The sequence below is a fragment of the Myxocyprinus asiaticus genome, chromosome 2 (assembly GCF_019703515.2).
Source record: "Myxocyprinus asiaticus isolate MX2 ecotype Aquarium Trade chromosome 2, UBuf_Myxa_2, whole genome shotgun sequence".
Lineage (NCBI taxonomy): Eukaryota > Metazoa > Chordata > Actinopteri > Cypriniformes > Catostomidae > Myxocyprinus > Myxocyprinus asiaticus.
Genome location: NC_059345.1, coordinates 62,773,736 through 62,791,076, shown reverse-complemented (window position 1 = coordinate 62,791,076; position 17,341 = coordinate 62,773,736). Strand labels below are relative to the sequence as shown.

At 37.0% G+C, this 17,341-nt stretch overlaps 1 protein-coding gene across 1 annotated transcript; it reads left to right on the top strand.

The window, feature by feature from the left end:
- The first annotated feature begins 8 nt into the window (after positions 1–8).
- Positions 9–17,128, top strand: LOC127453063 (microfibrillar-associated protein 3-like). The gene is made up of 3 exons (XM_051719081.1): positions 9–313; positions 1,228–1,645; positions 12,580–17,128. The coding sequence occupies exons 2-3, from the start codon at positions 1,324–1,326 to the stop codon at positions 13,479–13,481; spliced, it is 1,224 nt and encodes a 407-aa protein (XP_051575041.1). The 5' UTR covers positions 9–313; positions 1,228–1,323; the 3' UTR covers positions 13,482–17,128.
- Positions 17,129–17,341: the final 213 nt, after the last annotated feature.

The window sequence follows — 17,341 nt, the reverse complement described above, 5'->3', positions numbered from 1 at the left end:
GCGCCTGCCATAGTCGATAGCGCATTAGATAGGAGGGATTAAAGACCAAAAATAGCGCATTTACTCTGTATTTTCTGTAATAATTTCTACTGCATTGCTATTCAGTATACTGTACAGTTACACTAATATAATTGAGTACTTTTTTATTATTATTTATTAGGTGTTTATTAAAGTATTTTTAAGAGGTTTTCGCGTCACTTCATTGACGTCAGTATTTAACCCGTACCAGAAAACCCATGACCGACAGCCTCAAAGTGAGCGTTAACGTTTCATATTTCAGGACGAGCATCGACAGATAACAGGAAGCCATGGTGTAAGTTTTACAATATTAAATGTGTAAATATCGCAGTTCATGAAGCAGTTTAGCGATAAAAGGAAATGTTGTTGTTGTCGGCTATTAGGTTAGCAGCATGATCAGCGCCTAGATAATGACAACATCCGAAGATTCGCTTTGTCTTTTTATTAATATGATTTAAATGCGAACTGTTAGGATGTTTATTATATGTTTTAGTTTTGAATTATGAAGGTTAAAGCGGTTTAATATGTGTGTCTAACTGAGCGGATGGTGACTCAACATATGACTAGCCGCGTTTAGCTTGAGCCGTTTTTTTTTTTTTTTTTTACAGATTCAAGTGTGTGCAGTATAATGCAGAAAATATATATTTTTTTGTTTTAATCTTTTTGCAAAATCACTATGAACACGACTCTCATCTCAGCTGGTTTATATTTTAAAGGCAGGCCTGAGTGAACGATAATGTTCACATGGAAATATCTTTTAAATCGTTTTGGGCTATTGGCACATACTGTCCACCATTTGACATTTAGCCATATTGAATCCATATTTATGTCCATTTGATTGATTTTTAACATGGACATGAGTGAATTTCCTATATTTAGTCTAGGGTTTTAATAATTATCAGTATTTGAGGTAAAAAATTGGGATGGTTGTGCTGTAAACAAAACATCGATATGAAATGAGACGATATGAAATATAATTCATTAATTTACTCTACAGATGGCTTTATTTGTTTGGTTTTTTTTTTTAACAATTGCACGTTTTTGTCTTGAAAATATGAGTCATTTCTTGTTATTCTCGTTTGATAAGATCAGACAAGGGGGAGGAGTCACAGCTTTTTGTGTGCTAAACCTGAGTTAAAAGCCCTTATCTAATCCTGACAAATCATCTGTATCTTACGTTTCTGTTCCTCTTTTTCTTCATATTTCTAGTGATGCATCTGTATGAAGGACCATGCATGCATGCATGCAGTTTATCTTGGGCCACTTGCAGATAACCGGTGAATGTAACATGAGGACCGGTGGAGAATGACTTCTCATCTAGGGGGTTGTTACAGAAGACCAGAGAAAATGAAGAGGGTGAATGGATACGTGATCATTTATGTATTGTCTGTGATCAGTTTCTGTGCCGCAGGGGCCTTAAATGTCTCTGCTGTGGATGGAGACGGCACAGAGAACGGGACTGTGCCAGATGGTGGTGGCTCAGTTCCTGTGGTGCTCGCCAAAATAGGCCAGATCATAGCCCGGGAGGGAAACTGTGCTTTCATTGACTGTAATGTCACTGGTGACCCTTTTCCTAATGTTCAGTGGTTCAACTCACACGGTCATCTGCTTGACGCAAAGAAAAGTGGTAAGTTTACCGTAAAACAACTTTTTCCGATTAATACTTTTTATTGATTCATATAAATGAACAGAAAAGCAAAACATATACACAGAATCAACTTTAACACCCATTATTCCCTATCCCAATCCCCAACCCCACCCTGAACCTCAACAAAAATCCCTGTGGTCAAAGGTATAGTATACACACAAAACAAAAGCGCAAAAAAAATAAAATAATAATAATAATAATCACACACATATAATACTACACAACTCTCTCCACTGCCCTTCCCTGAGAGCCTTCCAAAAAGGCCAAATAGCTGCCCCACTTCCTATTAAACAAATCCAAGTTTCCTAGCCTTCTATATGACCTTCCTTTGAATGCCGCTACCCTGCCCATTTCTGTGTACCACTCTTGAAATGAGGGTGCTCCAGCCGACTTCCATGCCCTAAGAATGATCTGTCTGTCGATGATAACACTGGCTAGGACCCAATTTTTTATGTATTTATCCCCTATATTAATGACCACCCAATGACTTGATGTTTTTTAGAATCCTAGCCCACACTCCCTCCTCAAATACCAAGTTTAAATCTTTCTCCCATAATCTCTTGAGAGAAGTTGAAGCTCTGTCCCCCAGACTCTGAATTAGCAGGGAGTAATACACTGATGTCTCATGATCTTTTCCAAAAGCAGTAATCACCACTCCCAGAGTATCTGCCGCTGTAGGGGGGTGTAAAAATAGTACAGAAGAGGTGGCACAGCTGTAAATACCTGAAGAATTGAGACCTGGGAATCCCAAGTGTTGAACCATATTTTCAAAGGATCTCAACACTCCACTCTCATATAGATCACCAAGCATATTAATCTCCCTCACAATCCACTCTGTCCAGCAGAAAGGGGACTTGTCAGTACATAATTTTGAGTTCAGCCATCTGCTCGAAGCAACATTTAATTAAATGTCTGAATTAAACATTCTGGACACTGTTTTCTATGCAAATGCAAGATAACGGAGTGCAACTTAACTTCTCCTGTTAGTTTGATAGGCTTTGCAATGGCGAGAGGGGCAAGAACTTCGTGTTCAATACAAAACCAGGGAGGGGCTCTCTCAGGTGGAATGACCAATGAGCCAAATGTCTGAGACCGAATGCATAATAATAAAACAAAATCTTGGGTAGGCCTAGCCCACCTTTGTCAGTCAGCCTATGCAATTTACTGAAATGTAATCTGGGACGTTTACCATTCCAAATGAAGGACTTCGCTATGCTATCAAATTGCTTGAAATAAGAGAGGGGGATATCTACAGGGAGAGACTGTAGCAGGTAGATTAATTTTGGAATACATTTCATTTTAATAACATTAACCATCCCAATCATAGATAAATGTAACAAAGCCCACCTGCCCACATCGCTCGAACCTTTTTATTAAGGGGTCAAAATGAACTCTAACTATATCAGACAAATTTGCTGGGAATAAAATGCCCAAATACTTAATGCCCTGTTTGGGCCACTGGAAGGTGCCTCGCTGAAAAGCCATTACTGGACAGTATGCTGTCAGAGCCAAAGCTTTGGATTTAGACCAATTAACTCTGTATCCTGAGAGCTTAGAAAAGGAATGAATAATTCTGTGGAGGCAAGGCATAGATCTAGTGGGGTCAGAGACTAATAATAAAATATCATCTGCGTAAAGCAGAAGCTCATGCGCCACACCTCCCGCCACCACCCCTGGAAAATCATCCTCCTTCCTTATCGTGGCTGCTGATGGTTACAGAGCAAGACAGAACAATAAGGGGGAAAGAGGGCAACCCTGCCAGGTGCCCCAATCCAGAGTAAAATAATCTGAAATTAATCAATTTGTTTGAACCTCTGCTACCGGGTGTCTATGAAGTAGCTTAATCCACCCAATAAAAGTATTCCCGAATCCGTACATTTCCAAAATCTTAAAAAGATAATCCCATTCTACCATATCAAACGCTTTTTCTGCGTCAAGTGAGATGGCAGCGACCAGAGTCTGATCGTTCGCCACTGCCCACATGACATTGATGAAACGCCTAATGTTATCAGAAGAGTTACGGCCCCGAATAAACCCCACTTGATCTATATGTATAAGAGATGTCATAACTTTACTCAATCGGTTAGCCAAAATTTTTTACAATATTTTAACGTCTAGCTGGATCAGGGAAATTGGACGGTAACTCTTACACTCGCTTGGATCTTTGTCCTTTTTAAGAATCAAACTGATCCGGGCTTGTGTCATGGTTGGCGGAAGCTTTCCATTCTTTAACGATTCCGTATAAACTTCTAGCAATCAGAGGCAGAGCCATCTGGTCCCGGAGCCTTGCCTGAAGGCAAGGCCTTAATTATCTCACCAAGCTCCTCCAAGGTTATCTCAGAATCAAGATAATGTTTTTGCTCAGCCGACAGTTTAGGAAGTTCTAATGGTTCCACAAAGTTTCTAGTATCCTCTTCAGTAGATGAAGATGTGGAACTATAAAGATCAAGATAAATTCTTTAAAAGCATTATTAATATCAGTGGCCGAGGTAAATATTTCACCACGAGCAGACTTCACTGAAGGAATGGTAAAAAAGACTCTCTCTGTTTTATATATCTAGCCAGAAGCTTCTCTGCTTTGTCCCCTGACTCAGAGTCTTGCCCTGAATAGCCAAACCCGTTAAACAACTTAAGACATCTTTAAGTGTCCCATGTCCCGTCTGGCAGTTTTTTATATCATTGAGTGTCTACTAGGGTTAATCGGTATGGGTTTTTCAATGGCCGATACACTTTGTTGATGAGAGAGATCTACAGAGAATGGCATGATTTGTTCGAGCTGGTCAGGTAACCACTCTGTACAGTTATAGTGAGCAGAATATATCTCAGAATGCACAACACGTCGAACCCTGGTGCAGCAGAAGACCATGTCAGGAACTTAATAAGGACCATAGTGTTCCTAATAAAGTTCTCTGTGAGTGCATATAAACACTCAATGTTTTACTAGTTTTAAGAATGGCCACAATGTACTGTGTATTCTCCATTGTTGTGTTTATCACAGCAACTCAAGGAAGATTTGAAATTATTATAATTCACTGTGAAGTGATCTGAGAACAGTTGGCTGTTTATATAAAACGTGACTCGATATTCCCAGCTGTAACATTCACATTTTGAGACCCTGAAGTGCGTGACATTTGGAGAATTACTGTGGCGTGTGCGAGGCAGCTGTAGCAAGTTGCTTATTAACCCTAGTAGCGGCAATAAAAAATAAAAAAATTACTCCGAGGTCCTTAGAGGACAAAAATGTCCTCGTCAAAAAACTGCCATAATATTATATATTAATATTATTTAGAGAATTCTTTTTTTAACCAACATCAGTCCTGATCATAACTACCAAATATTCATTAGTTTTCATGATTTAAACCTTTAAATGCCAGATTGTTTATATAATGTCACTGTTGTTTTTAATGAAAAAAAATAATAATTTTCCATGTACTAAATGCTAAGGGGAATTTTTTTGGAGGGGGTGAGGGGGATTATCACAGTCTGGGATATGTCAGTGATTAGCAACAAAAACACTCAGGACCTTAGAGGACAAAAATTAACATAAAAATGAGAGCCTGACCGATACAGATTTTAGAGAGAGAAAATTCACCGATTACCGATATGGTGGCCGATATAGTTAATTTTTGAGCTGGAATGAAAACGGACCTTTTCTGTATGGATTGTGCACCGATATGACTATGCAGATGTACTCAGAAGGCTGCTTTCTGAAATATTTTTATCAAAGAATATTTGACATTATTATTATACATTGTCAACAAATTCTAGAAATGAACACTGAGAAAATAAAGAATAAAAATACAATAGATTAAACATCAGTACTGTATGTTTAGTATCAGTCAGTTGCTGACCATTTAAATAAAGAATAAATAAAAATAAAATAAATAGCTTAATTAACATCAGTACTGTATGTTTAATATCAGTCAATTGCTGACTATTTTAATACTGCCAGTTAATTAGGGGCAGATTGTAAAACAAAAGAGTCATTTACACCTGAAGAGATGAGAGAAAAACAGCGGTGTTACACAGTATTCTGCTGTACAAGTTCAGGGGAAACTTTCAACGGTGGAAAACCAGACTTTTAAATATTACATTTTATAAATGACACAACTAATTGTTCGGTTGAAGGGGGTACCAAACTGTGAATCCTGAATAAAACAGTCTGGTGAATACATGTTTACACATTAGCTTCCACTCAGCAGACAAGCAATGAAAGTAGCTACATGGTTAGCTAGTTAGCTATAAGCTCGTTGTCACGGAGAGTAAAAGATGGACCATCATTGTGTCTCGCCAACTAGGTAACAGCAAAGTGTGAAATCCACACTCAGCAGACACAATCCACCACCGCACTGTTGTCTGCTGAGCTGCAAAAAGATGCTCTGATGTTTACCTTTCAATCTGCTACATTACTTACTGCACTGACAAACTATAGCTGGCTAACAGCAAACAGACATGAGTGACATGGTTGTCAGGGACAGGGTTAACGTTATATTGAAAAGGGAAAATGATGGGGTCATTGTTTATTAAGTTTCCAGTATGTATTTCACAAACTAGTTAGCAGCTTACTGAAAAGACACCACTCAACTCCGCACTGCTTAACTCCGCCCTGTCTGCAGAGCCACTGTCAGCTCAGAGTCAGCTCTGTAAACAATGGAGTTGGAGTGCACTCTGCTGGACAAACTACGTAATGACCCCAATTCTATAGCAATGTTTTCTGCATTATATGTTCTGAAAAAAAGTTTTCATATCTGCGCATATCGGTAAACGTATACGCCGATACCGATATATCGGCGAGACTAATATCGGCCGACCGATATTTAATGGGTTTCAATGGGGAGATTTTTGTCCTTAAGGTCCTGAGTGTAACTATTTTGTATACACAGTGTATTATAGATGTATTTATAGGAACTGAGGTTGAAATGTCAATTCCCCAAAAAATACACACCGTTGGCATTAACCACCAAAATAATCGAAAAAACAAAAATGAAAAAGACAAAAATGTCCCAAAGGTCGCACAAGGGTTAAATGGAAAAATGTTAACACTTAAGTGAGGTGGAAACATCAGAAGTCTTAACGTGCTACGTCTTTGTTCATTTGAGCGTGTTTAGTAAATCGGAGGTATGTTCTGATGCATCAGTCTGAAAGCATTTGCAAAACACAAAAGAACTAGTGCAAAGGCCATTAAACATGCTTCATCTTGCACTAAAGAAATGAGAAGAATGCCACTCTTGGCTCAGATTTATACGGTCCGTATTTAAGGGTAGACAATCTTATCTGTCAACATTGAGATTGCTTGCCGTTAGTTAGGCTTTTTTTCACCCTAACTGCTGACTATTAGCAGTCTAATGTACAAAGATCAAATGTGTTTTACTTTACATGCATAATGGATTGCTGAATTGTTGTGTACTTTAGCTTGTTTTGCAAATGGACTTTAATGCCTTGGCAGCCTGATGCTAAAAATGTAGTTATTTACACTACTGGTCAAAAGTTTTGAAACACTTGACTGAAATGTTTCTCATGATCTTAAAAATCTTTTGATCTGAAGGCATATGCTTAAATGTTTGAAATTAGTTTTGTTGACAAAACTATAATTGTGCCACCATATTAATTTATTTCATTATAAAACTAAAATGTAGTAATTTTTATTTTTTTAAATTGATGACTTGAACCAAATAATAAAGAAAAGCAGCCAATAAGTGCCCAATATAGATGGAAACTCCTTCAATACTGTTTAAAAAGCATCCCAGAGTGATACCTCAAGAAGTTGGTTGAGAAAATGTCAAGAATACATTTCTGAAAATTCTAATTCATCTGAAGATGTTAAAATATAACACAGTTTGGATTTATTTTGGATTTTGTTTAGTCACAGCATAATTCCCATAGTTCCTTTTATGTTATTCCATAGTTTTAATGACTTTATTCTAAAATGTGAAAAAAATTATAATAAAGAATGTGTTTCAAAACTTTTGACCGGTAGTGTATATGGATCCTTGTTGTAAATTCCTACTTTTTACAAGCACTTACTAGATGGGTTGTGTTTAATGTAAGTGTGTGTCCTTTGGATAAGGTGGAATTTGTGGCTCAAGAAACAATCCTTCCTGTTTCTACTTGGGGTGTAACGGTTTGTATTTCTCACGGTTCGGTTTTTATCACGGTTTTAGGGTCACTGTTTCGGTACGGTTCGATATTTTCTTTGTTTAAAAAAAATATAAAAAATAGGTATTACTGCCAAATCCAAAGAATAGTCTATTTGGTAAACACTTCAATGGGTTTGCCCTTAAATAACAATCATTGTTTTACAACAGTAACCATAGTTTAACCATGGCATTGGTAGTAAAATCATAGTAACCACAATATAAACATGGTTACTGTCATGGTTACAATATATAGTACAGTCATGGTTACTATATGGAAACTACAGTGTTACTGTAATAAAACCATGGTTAACTGCATCAAAACCATGGAGACAGCAGTGATGGTTACTACAGTATTACTATAGTAAAACCATGGTTAATTTTGGTCAGGGTCCTTAACTAAAAATATTTTTCTCTAATTAATAAATCAACATTTTTACTTAATACCTGCTCTAATACACTACGTGCATCAACATAAAGTGCACTTCAAATTCATCTCAACATATATTTAATATTCGGAAGCTGTACATCACTATAAAAGGAATAACCTTACTGTTAAAATGCATATGAGAAGGGATGTTGCGTTAATGCTGCTTGAGTATTTTAATAATACGTGGAAATCCTACATGAATACCCCAAGTGCTTTGTGTCATGTCTGTCCGAATTGGCACCTAGTATCTGCTTAAAATTGAAGGGAGTGTGTGCAGTTTTGGCTCACCTGCGGCTCTTTCCCTGGGTGATGTCGGCGTAAATTATTAATCATGTATCAATGTATTACTATAACAACATTTTAATGGCATTAATCAAAGCGCATTATTGACGCTCTTGATAAATTACAGCCGAGTGAAGAAACAAGAAGAACTTGCGTGCACGTTTTAAACCCTTGCGCATTATTGACATACAGTGCCTGTTTTGTAAACGTCTTTTGACCATCGCTGTTATAATTGACTGCAAAAAGAAAATGTTCCCAGAAAGGAGAAACGCAGGGGGCTTCTCTATCAGTGGCTCGTTTTCTCCGCTTACCATTTTCAACTGCACACAACACTTGCAGAACAATGATGTCATCAAGTTGACCCACGTGAAACACAGGCAGAGCATATCCATCTACAGATCCATTCAGGTGCATTAGCGGAGGTTGTAACTGTGCCTGTCTGACTCTTTGTTTTCTTCACCAAACCTTGTGCTCCAGATGCGTCCGGAGGTGAACCGACCTAGGTGCCAGTGCTTCCCGAACTGTGGATGGCGAACCGTACGGTTGTGTGTGTGTGTGTGTGTGTGTGTGGTTTTGTTTTTGTTTTTTTCAAACAGAACCGTTACACTCCTAGTTTCTACATTGGTGATTAAAACTGACCCTGGATTAGTGCTGTCATGTAAATTAAAATGGGGTTTATGTTGCATAGTTGATTAATTTGACAGCCTTGCACTGTGGTCATGATTACATTCTAATATTCGTCAAATTTAAGATTAAAACACATTTGAGTGCTGAAACTGCATTTGAATTTAGGATGTGCGCCAAGAAACGATGACTTAAGACTGACCACATTCTTGCGCTAAAAAAGGCTAGATGCAAAAACACTATGGGACTTGTGACAAAAGTCAAGTACTTACACAATTTAATTACCACAGAAGCACATTGTCTTAACTATCACCTAAAAGCCAAAACCTAAGATAAATGGCACTGATGAGGGACCTCTGTGCACAGTCTGTTAACTGGGTGAAAAATATTGATTTTTCCGATGCATTGCGATCTTCATTTGAACGATCTTGATATTGATTCTTAAATCCCAGGATCGATGTTTTACTCTGCACAACTCTCTACCACAATGAAAGAAAACTACTCTCATTTGCAACCAAATTTCACGCTATTCGATTAAAAATGTCTGTGATAAGCCACTGGCTGGTAAATGTTCAGATTTCACTCACCGGTGATTGTGTAGTATAATGCTATATACAACAGCGAGATCCTTTCACTTTGTGTTAAGAGTAAAAGTTTGGTTTGACTCGTTCCACGCATGTTATAAGACGAGATCCATGCGACCCATTTTTCATTGAATAATGTTTCTTTAAACCCTTTCTGTTCTTTACAGTCCGGTTTTGATAAAAAATAACATTAAATAAACATTTAATTTGAATAAAGCATAGTGCGGATTAAAGCCGTTCAAGTCCTCTCGCATTAATATCCACTCATGTACAGAGGCTGTTTACAGAAATGCCGGTTTTCTTAAAGAGACTTTACTGGTTTTTAACAAGGTTCAACAAATCAATGTAAATAATTCAAATTATGAAATAATAAATATGTAACAAAATATATGCAATATAATATCATATTTATTGATGGAATATATGGATTTGTTCATTTTTAGAAAGCTAAAATATGACATATTGAAAAACGAATCCGATATAACTAGTCATTTATATTTTCGTAATTTACCTAGTTAAAAGGTCCCCTGTATAATTTACAGCATTAGCTGGGAGAGACTTTATTTCATGTGTAAGCAAAATGGACATTATAACTGAAATATACCCATATGAATCGATATCGAATTGAGAGCTTGTGAATTAGAAATGTGTATCAATTCCCAGCCCTACTGTTGACACGCTGAGTTCAAACAAGTTCAACTTCAAACCGTTGCCACACAATTTAGATGAAGTGTTATTACGTGGTCAGTGCCAGTGCTAAAAGCAGAACAGTTGTACATGTTTGGAATGGCATACTACTCTTACTATTTCTGCCGTACATAGATATGACAGAAGCAGTAAGACTAGTATGCCATTCCAAATTCGCCCGTTCTCTGCAGCGCTTTTTCTGTAGATTTCAAAGTGGTGCTTAACACTGGATATCAAGTGGATAGTCACATCCTTCCAGCTGACTAATATTGTGGAGGGTTTAAGAGATAAGCTTTATGCCTGTTGCAATGAATACTCCATCTGTGGGAATACTCCAGTTATTTCATTTATTCAACCTCTCACTTGACTTTGAGAAATATTTAGTGTCAAATTGGTGCTATTTTAGTGCATTTCTATCTTGATACTGTAGAATTCTTTGTTTGGAAAATTTTCATAAACATTATTGTGACTTTGTTTCCTAAGAAGGAAATGAATGCATTTTAACAAGAAAAGGTTATATAGAATACATTTTCAACTCTTTAAATATCTGCGATTAATCGCAATTAACTATGAAAAATCATGCGATTTAATTACGATTAAATATTTTAATAGACTGATCTACACACTGAGCACTTTATTAGGAACACCTGTACACCTACATATTAATGTGATTATATAATCAGCCAATTGAGTGGCAGCAGTGCAATGCATAAAATCAGGCAGATATGGGTCAGGAGCTTAAGTTAATGTTCACATCAACCATCAGAATGGGGAAAAAATGTGATCTCAGTGATTTCGACCGTGGCAAGATTGTTGGTGCCAGATGGGCTGATTTTGAGTATTTCTGAAACTGCTGATCTCCTGGGATTTTCACACACAACAGTCTCTAGTTTACTCAGAATGGTGTCAAAAACAAAAAACATACAGTGAGCAGCAGTTCTGTGAAGAATGGATAATAAGGTGCTCAGTTAGTGTATATGCAATATAATGTATGCAATTTCAAGACTTTTATTGATGGAATACATGGAATAAGTAGCTGAAATGTGACAATTATTGTGGCCAATATTTTGTACAAAGTTTGAAGGTCCCTTCTATTATTAACAGGGTTGGGGAGTAACGGGATTATGTATTTAAAATACAAAATATAAGTAGCTGTATTCCACTACAGCTACAATTTTAAATCATTGGTAATTAGAATACAGTTACATTCAAAAAGTATTTTGATTACTGAAGAGATTACTTTGCATTTTATTGTCATTTGTTTCATTTAATATTTAGTCCTTTCAGATGGAAAACATTTATACATATAAATGATGCGATCCAAAGTGCAGTTGAACAGTGGTGAAACACTTTCTTATGATGTGTTACATTCATACGAGCAGACAGAGAAGTACGTTTGAAGTAAGTTTGGAGCAGAAGAAATAGAAATAAACCTTGTGTAAACTGTCAGCTTTACGCTAAGCTAAAATGCTATTTCTAGCCATTTTACATGCACGTTACCAGACACGATCATATTTTTATATCAAGAAAATTCACGTTGGATCATAATTTGTTTTTCTAGAAAGACCTTTGATATTAGGGCAAAAATCGTATTCTTGATGATAATTTTTGTATTGTTTTCCTGTAAAAATATAAAAAAATCCTTAAAACAAGTGTGTGTGAGAGAGAGAACTAATTTTGGTATCGTAGCTTCATGGGGGAGGAGAGTAATCTATAATTATAATTTATAATTAAATTTATTTATCACACATACACAGTGAAATTCTTTTTTTCACATATCCCAGCTAAGCTGGGGTCAGAGTGCAGGGTCAGCCATGATACGGCACCCCTGGAGCAGATTAGGGTCAAGGGCCTTGCTCAAGGGCCCAACAGTGGCATCTTGGCAGTGCTGGGGCTTGAACCCCCGACCTTCTGATCAGTAACCCAGAGCCTTAACTGCTGAGCTACCACTGCCCTAATCTAGTAGTTGACACACAGTCTAAGATCAGTTTTGTAGTGTGCTCACCAACACAACAGAAATCAAGAGACTAAGTCTTTAAGAGCTTGAAGAGTGATGAGCTTTAATTTTGTAGTGTGCACTTGGCTTAAAGCTTGACCGTATTCACAATATAGCATAGCCTCTTCTTGTACCTTATTGCTCAATTATGTTGCTTTTCTCCTCTTTTTCTACAGATGGTAAATGGTGGATTTTGGAGAATGGTGTCCTTAACATCACCAGCATCACTTTTGCAGATCGTGGTAAATACACCTGTGTAGCCTCCAATGCTTACGGCATGGCTAACTGCACAGTCACGCTCCGAGTAGTCTTCACCAATGGAGATATGGGTGTCTACTATATGGTGGTGTGTCTAGTGACTTTTACGATCATAATGATATTGAACATTACTCGTCTTTGCATGATGAGCAGCCATCTGAAGAAAACCGAGAAGGCCATCAATGAGTTTTTCCGTACTGAAGGTGCAGAAAAGCTCCAAAAGGCGTTTGAGATTGCAAAGCGTATTCCTATTATTACCTCGGCAAAAACACTGGAGCTGGCCAAGGTCACGCAATTCAAGACCATGGAGTTTGCACGCTATATCGAGGAGTTGGCACGTAGCATACCGCTCCCGCCTCTAATCATGAACTGCCGCACCTTCATGGAGGAGATTCTCGAGGTCGTCGGGGTCGAGGAAATGAGACACACCTTTGTTCGACAAGCACCTGAGATTCATGAAGGTAGCGTACATGGTGACGGTGTGAGAGCTGGAACCTCTGGTGATGTTTTCACCATCTTGCAAGAAAGGGAGCGAGCGCGAGAGAGGGAACGGAGCGAGTCGCCCGCTGTGGATTCGGACGACGCGTCACTTCACGAGCAGCCTCAACACATAGCCATTCAGGTTTCTGTTCATCCGCAGTTAGCTGCAGCAGGATGCTGCAACATGGAAGCTCCGCCTCTTTCTGAAATAGTCTCTTCTCCCCCATTGGCTCAGGTGCCTTTGGGGGTGGAGTCAGATGAGAAGGAAAATAAGCCAGAGTCTGTAGAAGGGGGTGTTGCCACACAGAAAACCCAAGTCATCTATGAAAGCCATGTGTAATATCCTGAAAAAAGGATAATGACCTTGCTATGCATTTTCAGAAAAGGACAAAGGTCAATATGTTTGTTTTTTCTTTTGCTCTGATTAGAGAAACAGAGGCTTCTTCTATTATATAAAAAGCTGCAATTATGTGTTAAGTTCTGTATTCCATGACAATGAATGGGTGAATCTCACAAAGAAATGTTACCCCCCCCCCCCCGCAAAGAAAAATTAAAGCTATTTTAGGACCATTAAAATTGCATTGTGCACTATTTTCATTATAATTAAGCAAAGCAATTTAGCTGTAAATGTCATTCTCTTTTCTATAATAAAAATCATACTGTCCAAATAAGATTTTTTTTTTATCAGCATAAATGTAATTAACACAAATACTACCATAATGTACGCTTACTGTAGTTTATAAATGTGCTTTACAATGTAAATAATATGAGATTGTATTTTCACATTACAGTAGGCAACTAACAATTGGGAGAGGAGGGTTTAAAGGTGTTGTAAGTGAAAACATTTTTTTCATGAAAAGGTATGCAAAAAAAATTTCATACTCCCTGAAATATTATTAATAAAATAAGTGTTGTGAGAATTCATCAGTCTGTGTGACAGCACTAGACTCTGTAAACGGCAAACAAATATGTGTCAACGGGCCGCGGTCACTGACGCTTTCTGCCTGTCAGTCATTTTGTGCGTTCTCATAGTGTTGTAGTTGCAGTGAATTATTGAGGCTTAATGCCATTTTTATGACAAGTTTTTCAGTTGGGTTAGCAGGTGCCAATTGAGGGTGCTATTTTGCTACTGTTGTGTTTGACAACCGCCTCTGTATCGTTCCTATGGTATATTTAATGTGTGGGATTTTGGAAAGAGGGGGTGTGGCTAATTCAACGGCTCAGCTCATAGAAATTCCAGAATGGCAAAATCACTTACAGCACCTTTGAATTTGTTTAATTGTCATAAAATAATGTCACGATGCAAAATATACTAATATCCCTGAAATCAATGTTGATTGTGGGATGAAATATGACATGGACATTTCTGGAAAGTTTTCGTGAGATTCACCTGAATACTCGTGCTGAATGTATTTTGGGCAAAGTACTTTTTGCGTAGTAAGTTGAAACTAGGGCTATTGAGGAATAATAAGTTCAAAGTCTTAAAAGGCTAACAGTTCTCCTGTGCGAGGTAGTTATAGATTATCCATTTCACAAAAGAATGAGCACAAATGACTGATTATACATTGGATGAAAATAATGTTTTGTTAGAGGCTGAAGTGCATTTATCATTTAATACATACATACATATATATACATACACCGTATTTATATATTTCGGAGGTGAGGTGCAAAATAAGATGTACGTTTTTTTTTTTTTTTCTTAAGATTTTCCCTCTTAATATGCATGAAAAATGCATGTCCATCTGTTTTCAATGCTGGATCTGGAGAGACAAAACTCCTTATTTGTCTTTATTATCTCTGTCACGTTGAACAGAAAAACACAGAATCAACACTTCAATACGTTCAGCTTGAGATTGAGGCATTTTATTTGAGATGTTGAATTCCACTGGAGTCCTTATACTGTTACTGTAATAAATTATTGATAGTATTATTACTTTAGTAGTACTACAGTGAGTATTACATTTTAATATTAAGGTCACAGCTATGTTCGATTCTTTCTTTCTTTTGTAAGAATAAGTGGTTGCAGTGTGTTTGTTTTTGTTTTAAATTACTGTAAACCTTTTGGGGTTCCAAAAAATTAAAAGGATTGCATGACATTAGAGACCCAATAGTAACATTTCAGGCCTTATTTTAAGAGCGCTAGCGCTAAGCACAGCGCTATGCCATAAGTCATAAGTGCAAAGTTTTTGGTATTTTCATGCAAGCGTGAGTTAAGTCTAGGCACAAGTGGGTTTAGGGAAATTGCGCACGCAAGGCGCTAATGGTCTGGGTCAAGTGCAATTTAATTCGGAGGTTCTTCAGTTATTGCAGCATCTGCGTCCGTCCTATTATATAGTCCATTCCCTCAAGCACCAGTGATATAAACAAAGACAGCACATTCGTAAGAAGTTGTTAGTGTAAATGGACTGTATGCCGTGAATTAGAAGAATACATATATGGACTTGCATTATTTTGTGCATTAACTGCATCCTTGTTAAATGGGACACACTCCTTTTTACGCATTGAAAATGTGGTTCAGGATATGGATGTAGGCTCCGTTAAATTACACTTTTTAATGGTCAAATTTGAAATGTTTTATTAATTTATTAAAAAAACAAAAAAATATAACTAAACATATTTCTAAATTAAAATTACACTTCAAACAAAACGAAAATATAACCAAATAATGAAGTGGTCCAAACAATCTAACCAAATACAAACATTTTACTCTTTCAAAATTCTTCCAGAGCCCCTTTTGCAGTGAATTAAAAATCTCAGTAACACTTTACAATAAGGTTTTATTTGTTAACATTAGTTAACATGAACTAACAATGAACAATACTTAAGCATTTAATAATCTTAGTTAATGTTAATTTCAACATATACTATTAAATTTTTAAAATCAAAAGTTGTATATGTTAACATTAGTTAATGCACTATGAACTAACAATGAACAATTGTATTTTTATTAACTTTAACAAAGATTAATAAATGCTGTCACAAATATGTTGTTAATTGTTTATTCATGATAACTAATGCATTTACTAATTTTAACAAATGGAACCTTATTGTAAAGTGTTACCAAAATCTCTTAACGACAACAGGTGGAAAAATAACAATACAAATTGGATCATAAAAACAATTGTAAATATAAGCCATGACCTAAAGTTTGTTTAACACAAATCTCATGAATTTTAGTTTTATAATACGGCTACAACAGTGATCATCATGGACATAATTTGATGTTCCACTGTATTTTCTGAATTTGGACATGAACTTTATTACGACCTGCTGGTGGAATCTCCAAATGCAGGAACTGAGTTTAGACTTTAAGCTAAAAACTGACGTGGTATTGAAACGTCTTTGCCCAATGACCTCGTGACGAGGAGGAGAGCGTCCCCATCTCCTTTTATTTCTCTCCCGCTGATTGGGCAACTCAGCACTGGGCGTGAATCCTCTCGGCCCGGCCACGCCCTCCTCCTCGTCACAGACCTGTTTCTCAGGAAAATAGCAAATTTTGCCACTTCATTACCGCACGCATACACCCACTGTTAGCGCAAAAACTCCCACGCACACCCACTTGCGCAGGACGAAAATTTTGCTTAGAATTAGCGCTCTCACGAAAATTGTATAAGACGTTGCGCACGGTCTTCGCGGGTAGTATTGCACTTTGCACGCTTACGTAAATAGCTCTTAATTTCTTCTAATGTCCCAGACATTTGGGACATACATTCAAATGTTTGCTTCCTAGCAAGGCACACCTCTTAACCTCTTAGATTCAGTGAAATATGATAGTTCATCTGTCTGTGATCTTTTTGCTTTTTTTGGCTCTAAATCCAGAGTCATTTGCAGTAGTAGTCCACTGCACTGGTAAAACTCTACAGATTAAGCACTAGTGATTAAGAACTTTACTTGTCAGGATGTGTGATGGAGTGATGGACATGGGGTCCTTCAAACGCTGTTTTTTTTAAGAGTAGTGTAATAAACTCTGCTGTGTACCCATTCTTTCTGGTGTTTTTGCCTTTATTTGGTGGAGTTATTCTAATTATTTGCTAATTTGAATAATTTAGTCAGTATTTTAATAGATTAAATGGGAATTTCAGAATTTCTTAATGCTTTTGGAATATATTAGGCAATAGTTTATTATGCTGTCTTGCAGATAATTTATGGTAGTCTAAAGTCTCAAATCTTTACAAAATATGATTTGATAGTTGACTG

Bases quoted from the DNA above. Each gene is read 5' to 3' on its own strand.
- LOC127453063 (XM_051719081.1), top strand. From the start codon at position 1,324: ATGACTTCTCATCTAGGGGGTTGTTACAGAAGACCAGAGAAAATGAAG. The intron at 1,646-12,579 runs GTAAGTTTACCG...CTTTTTCTACAG, and splicing joins GCTTGACGCAAAGAAAAGTG to ATGGTAAATGGTGGATTTTG.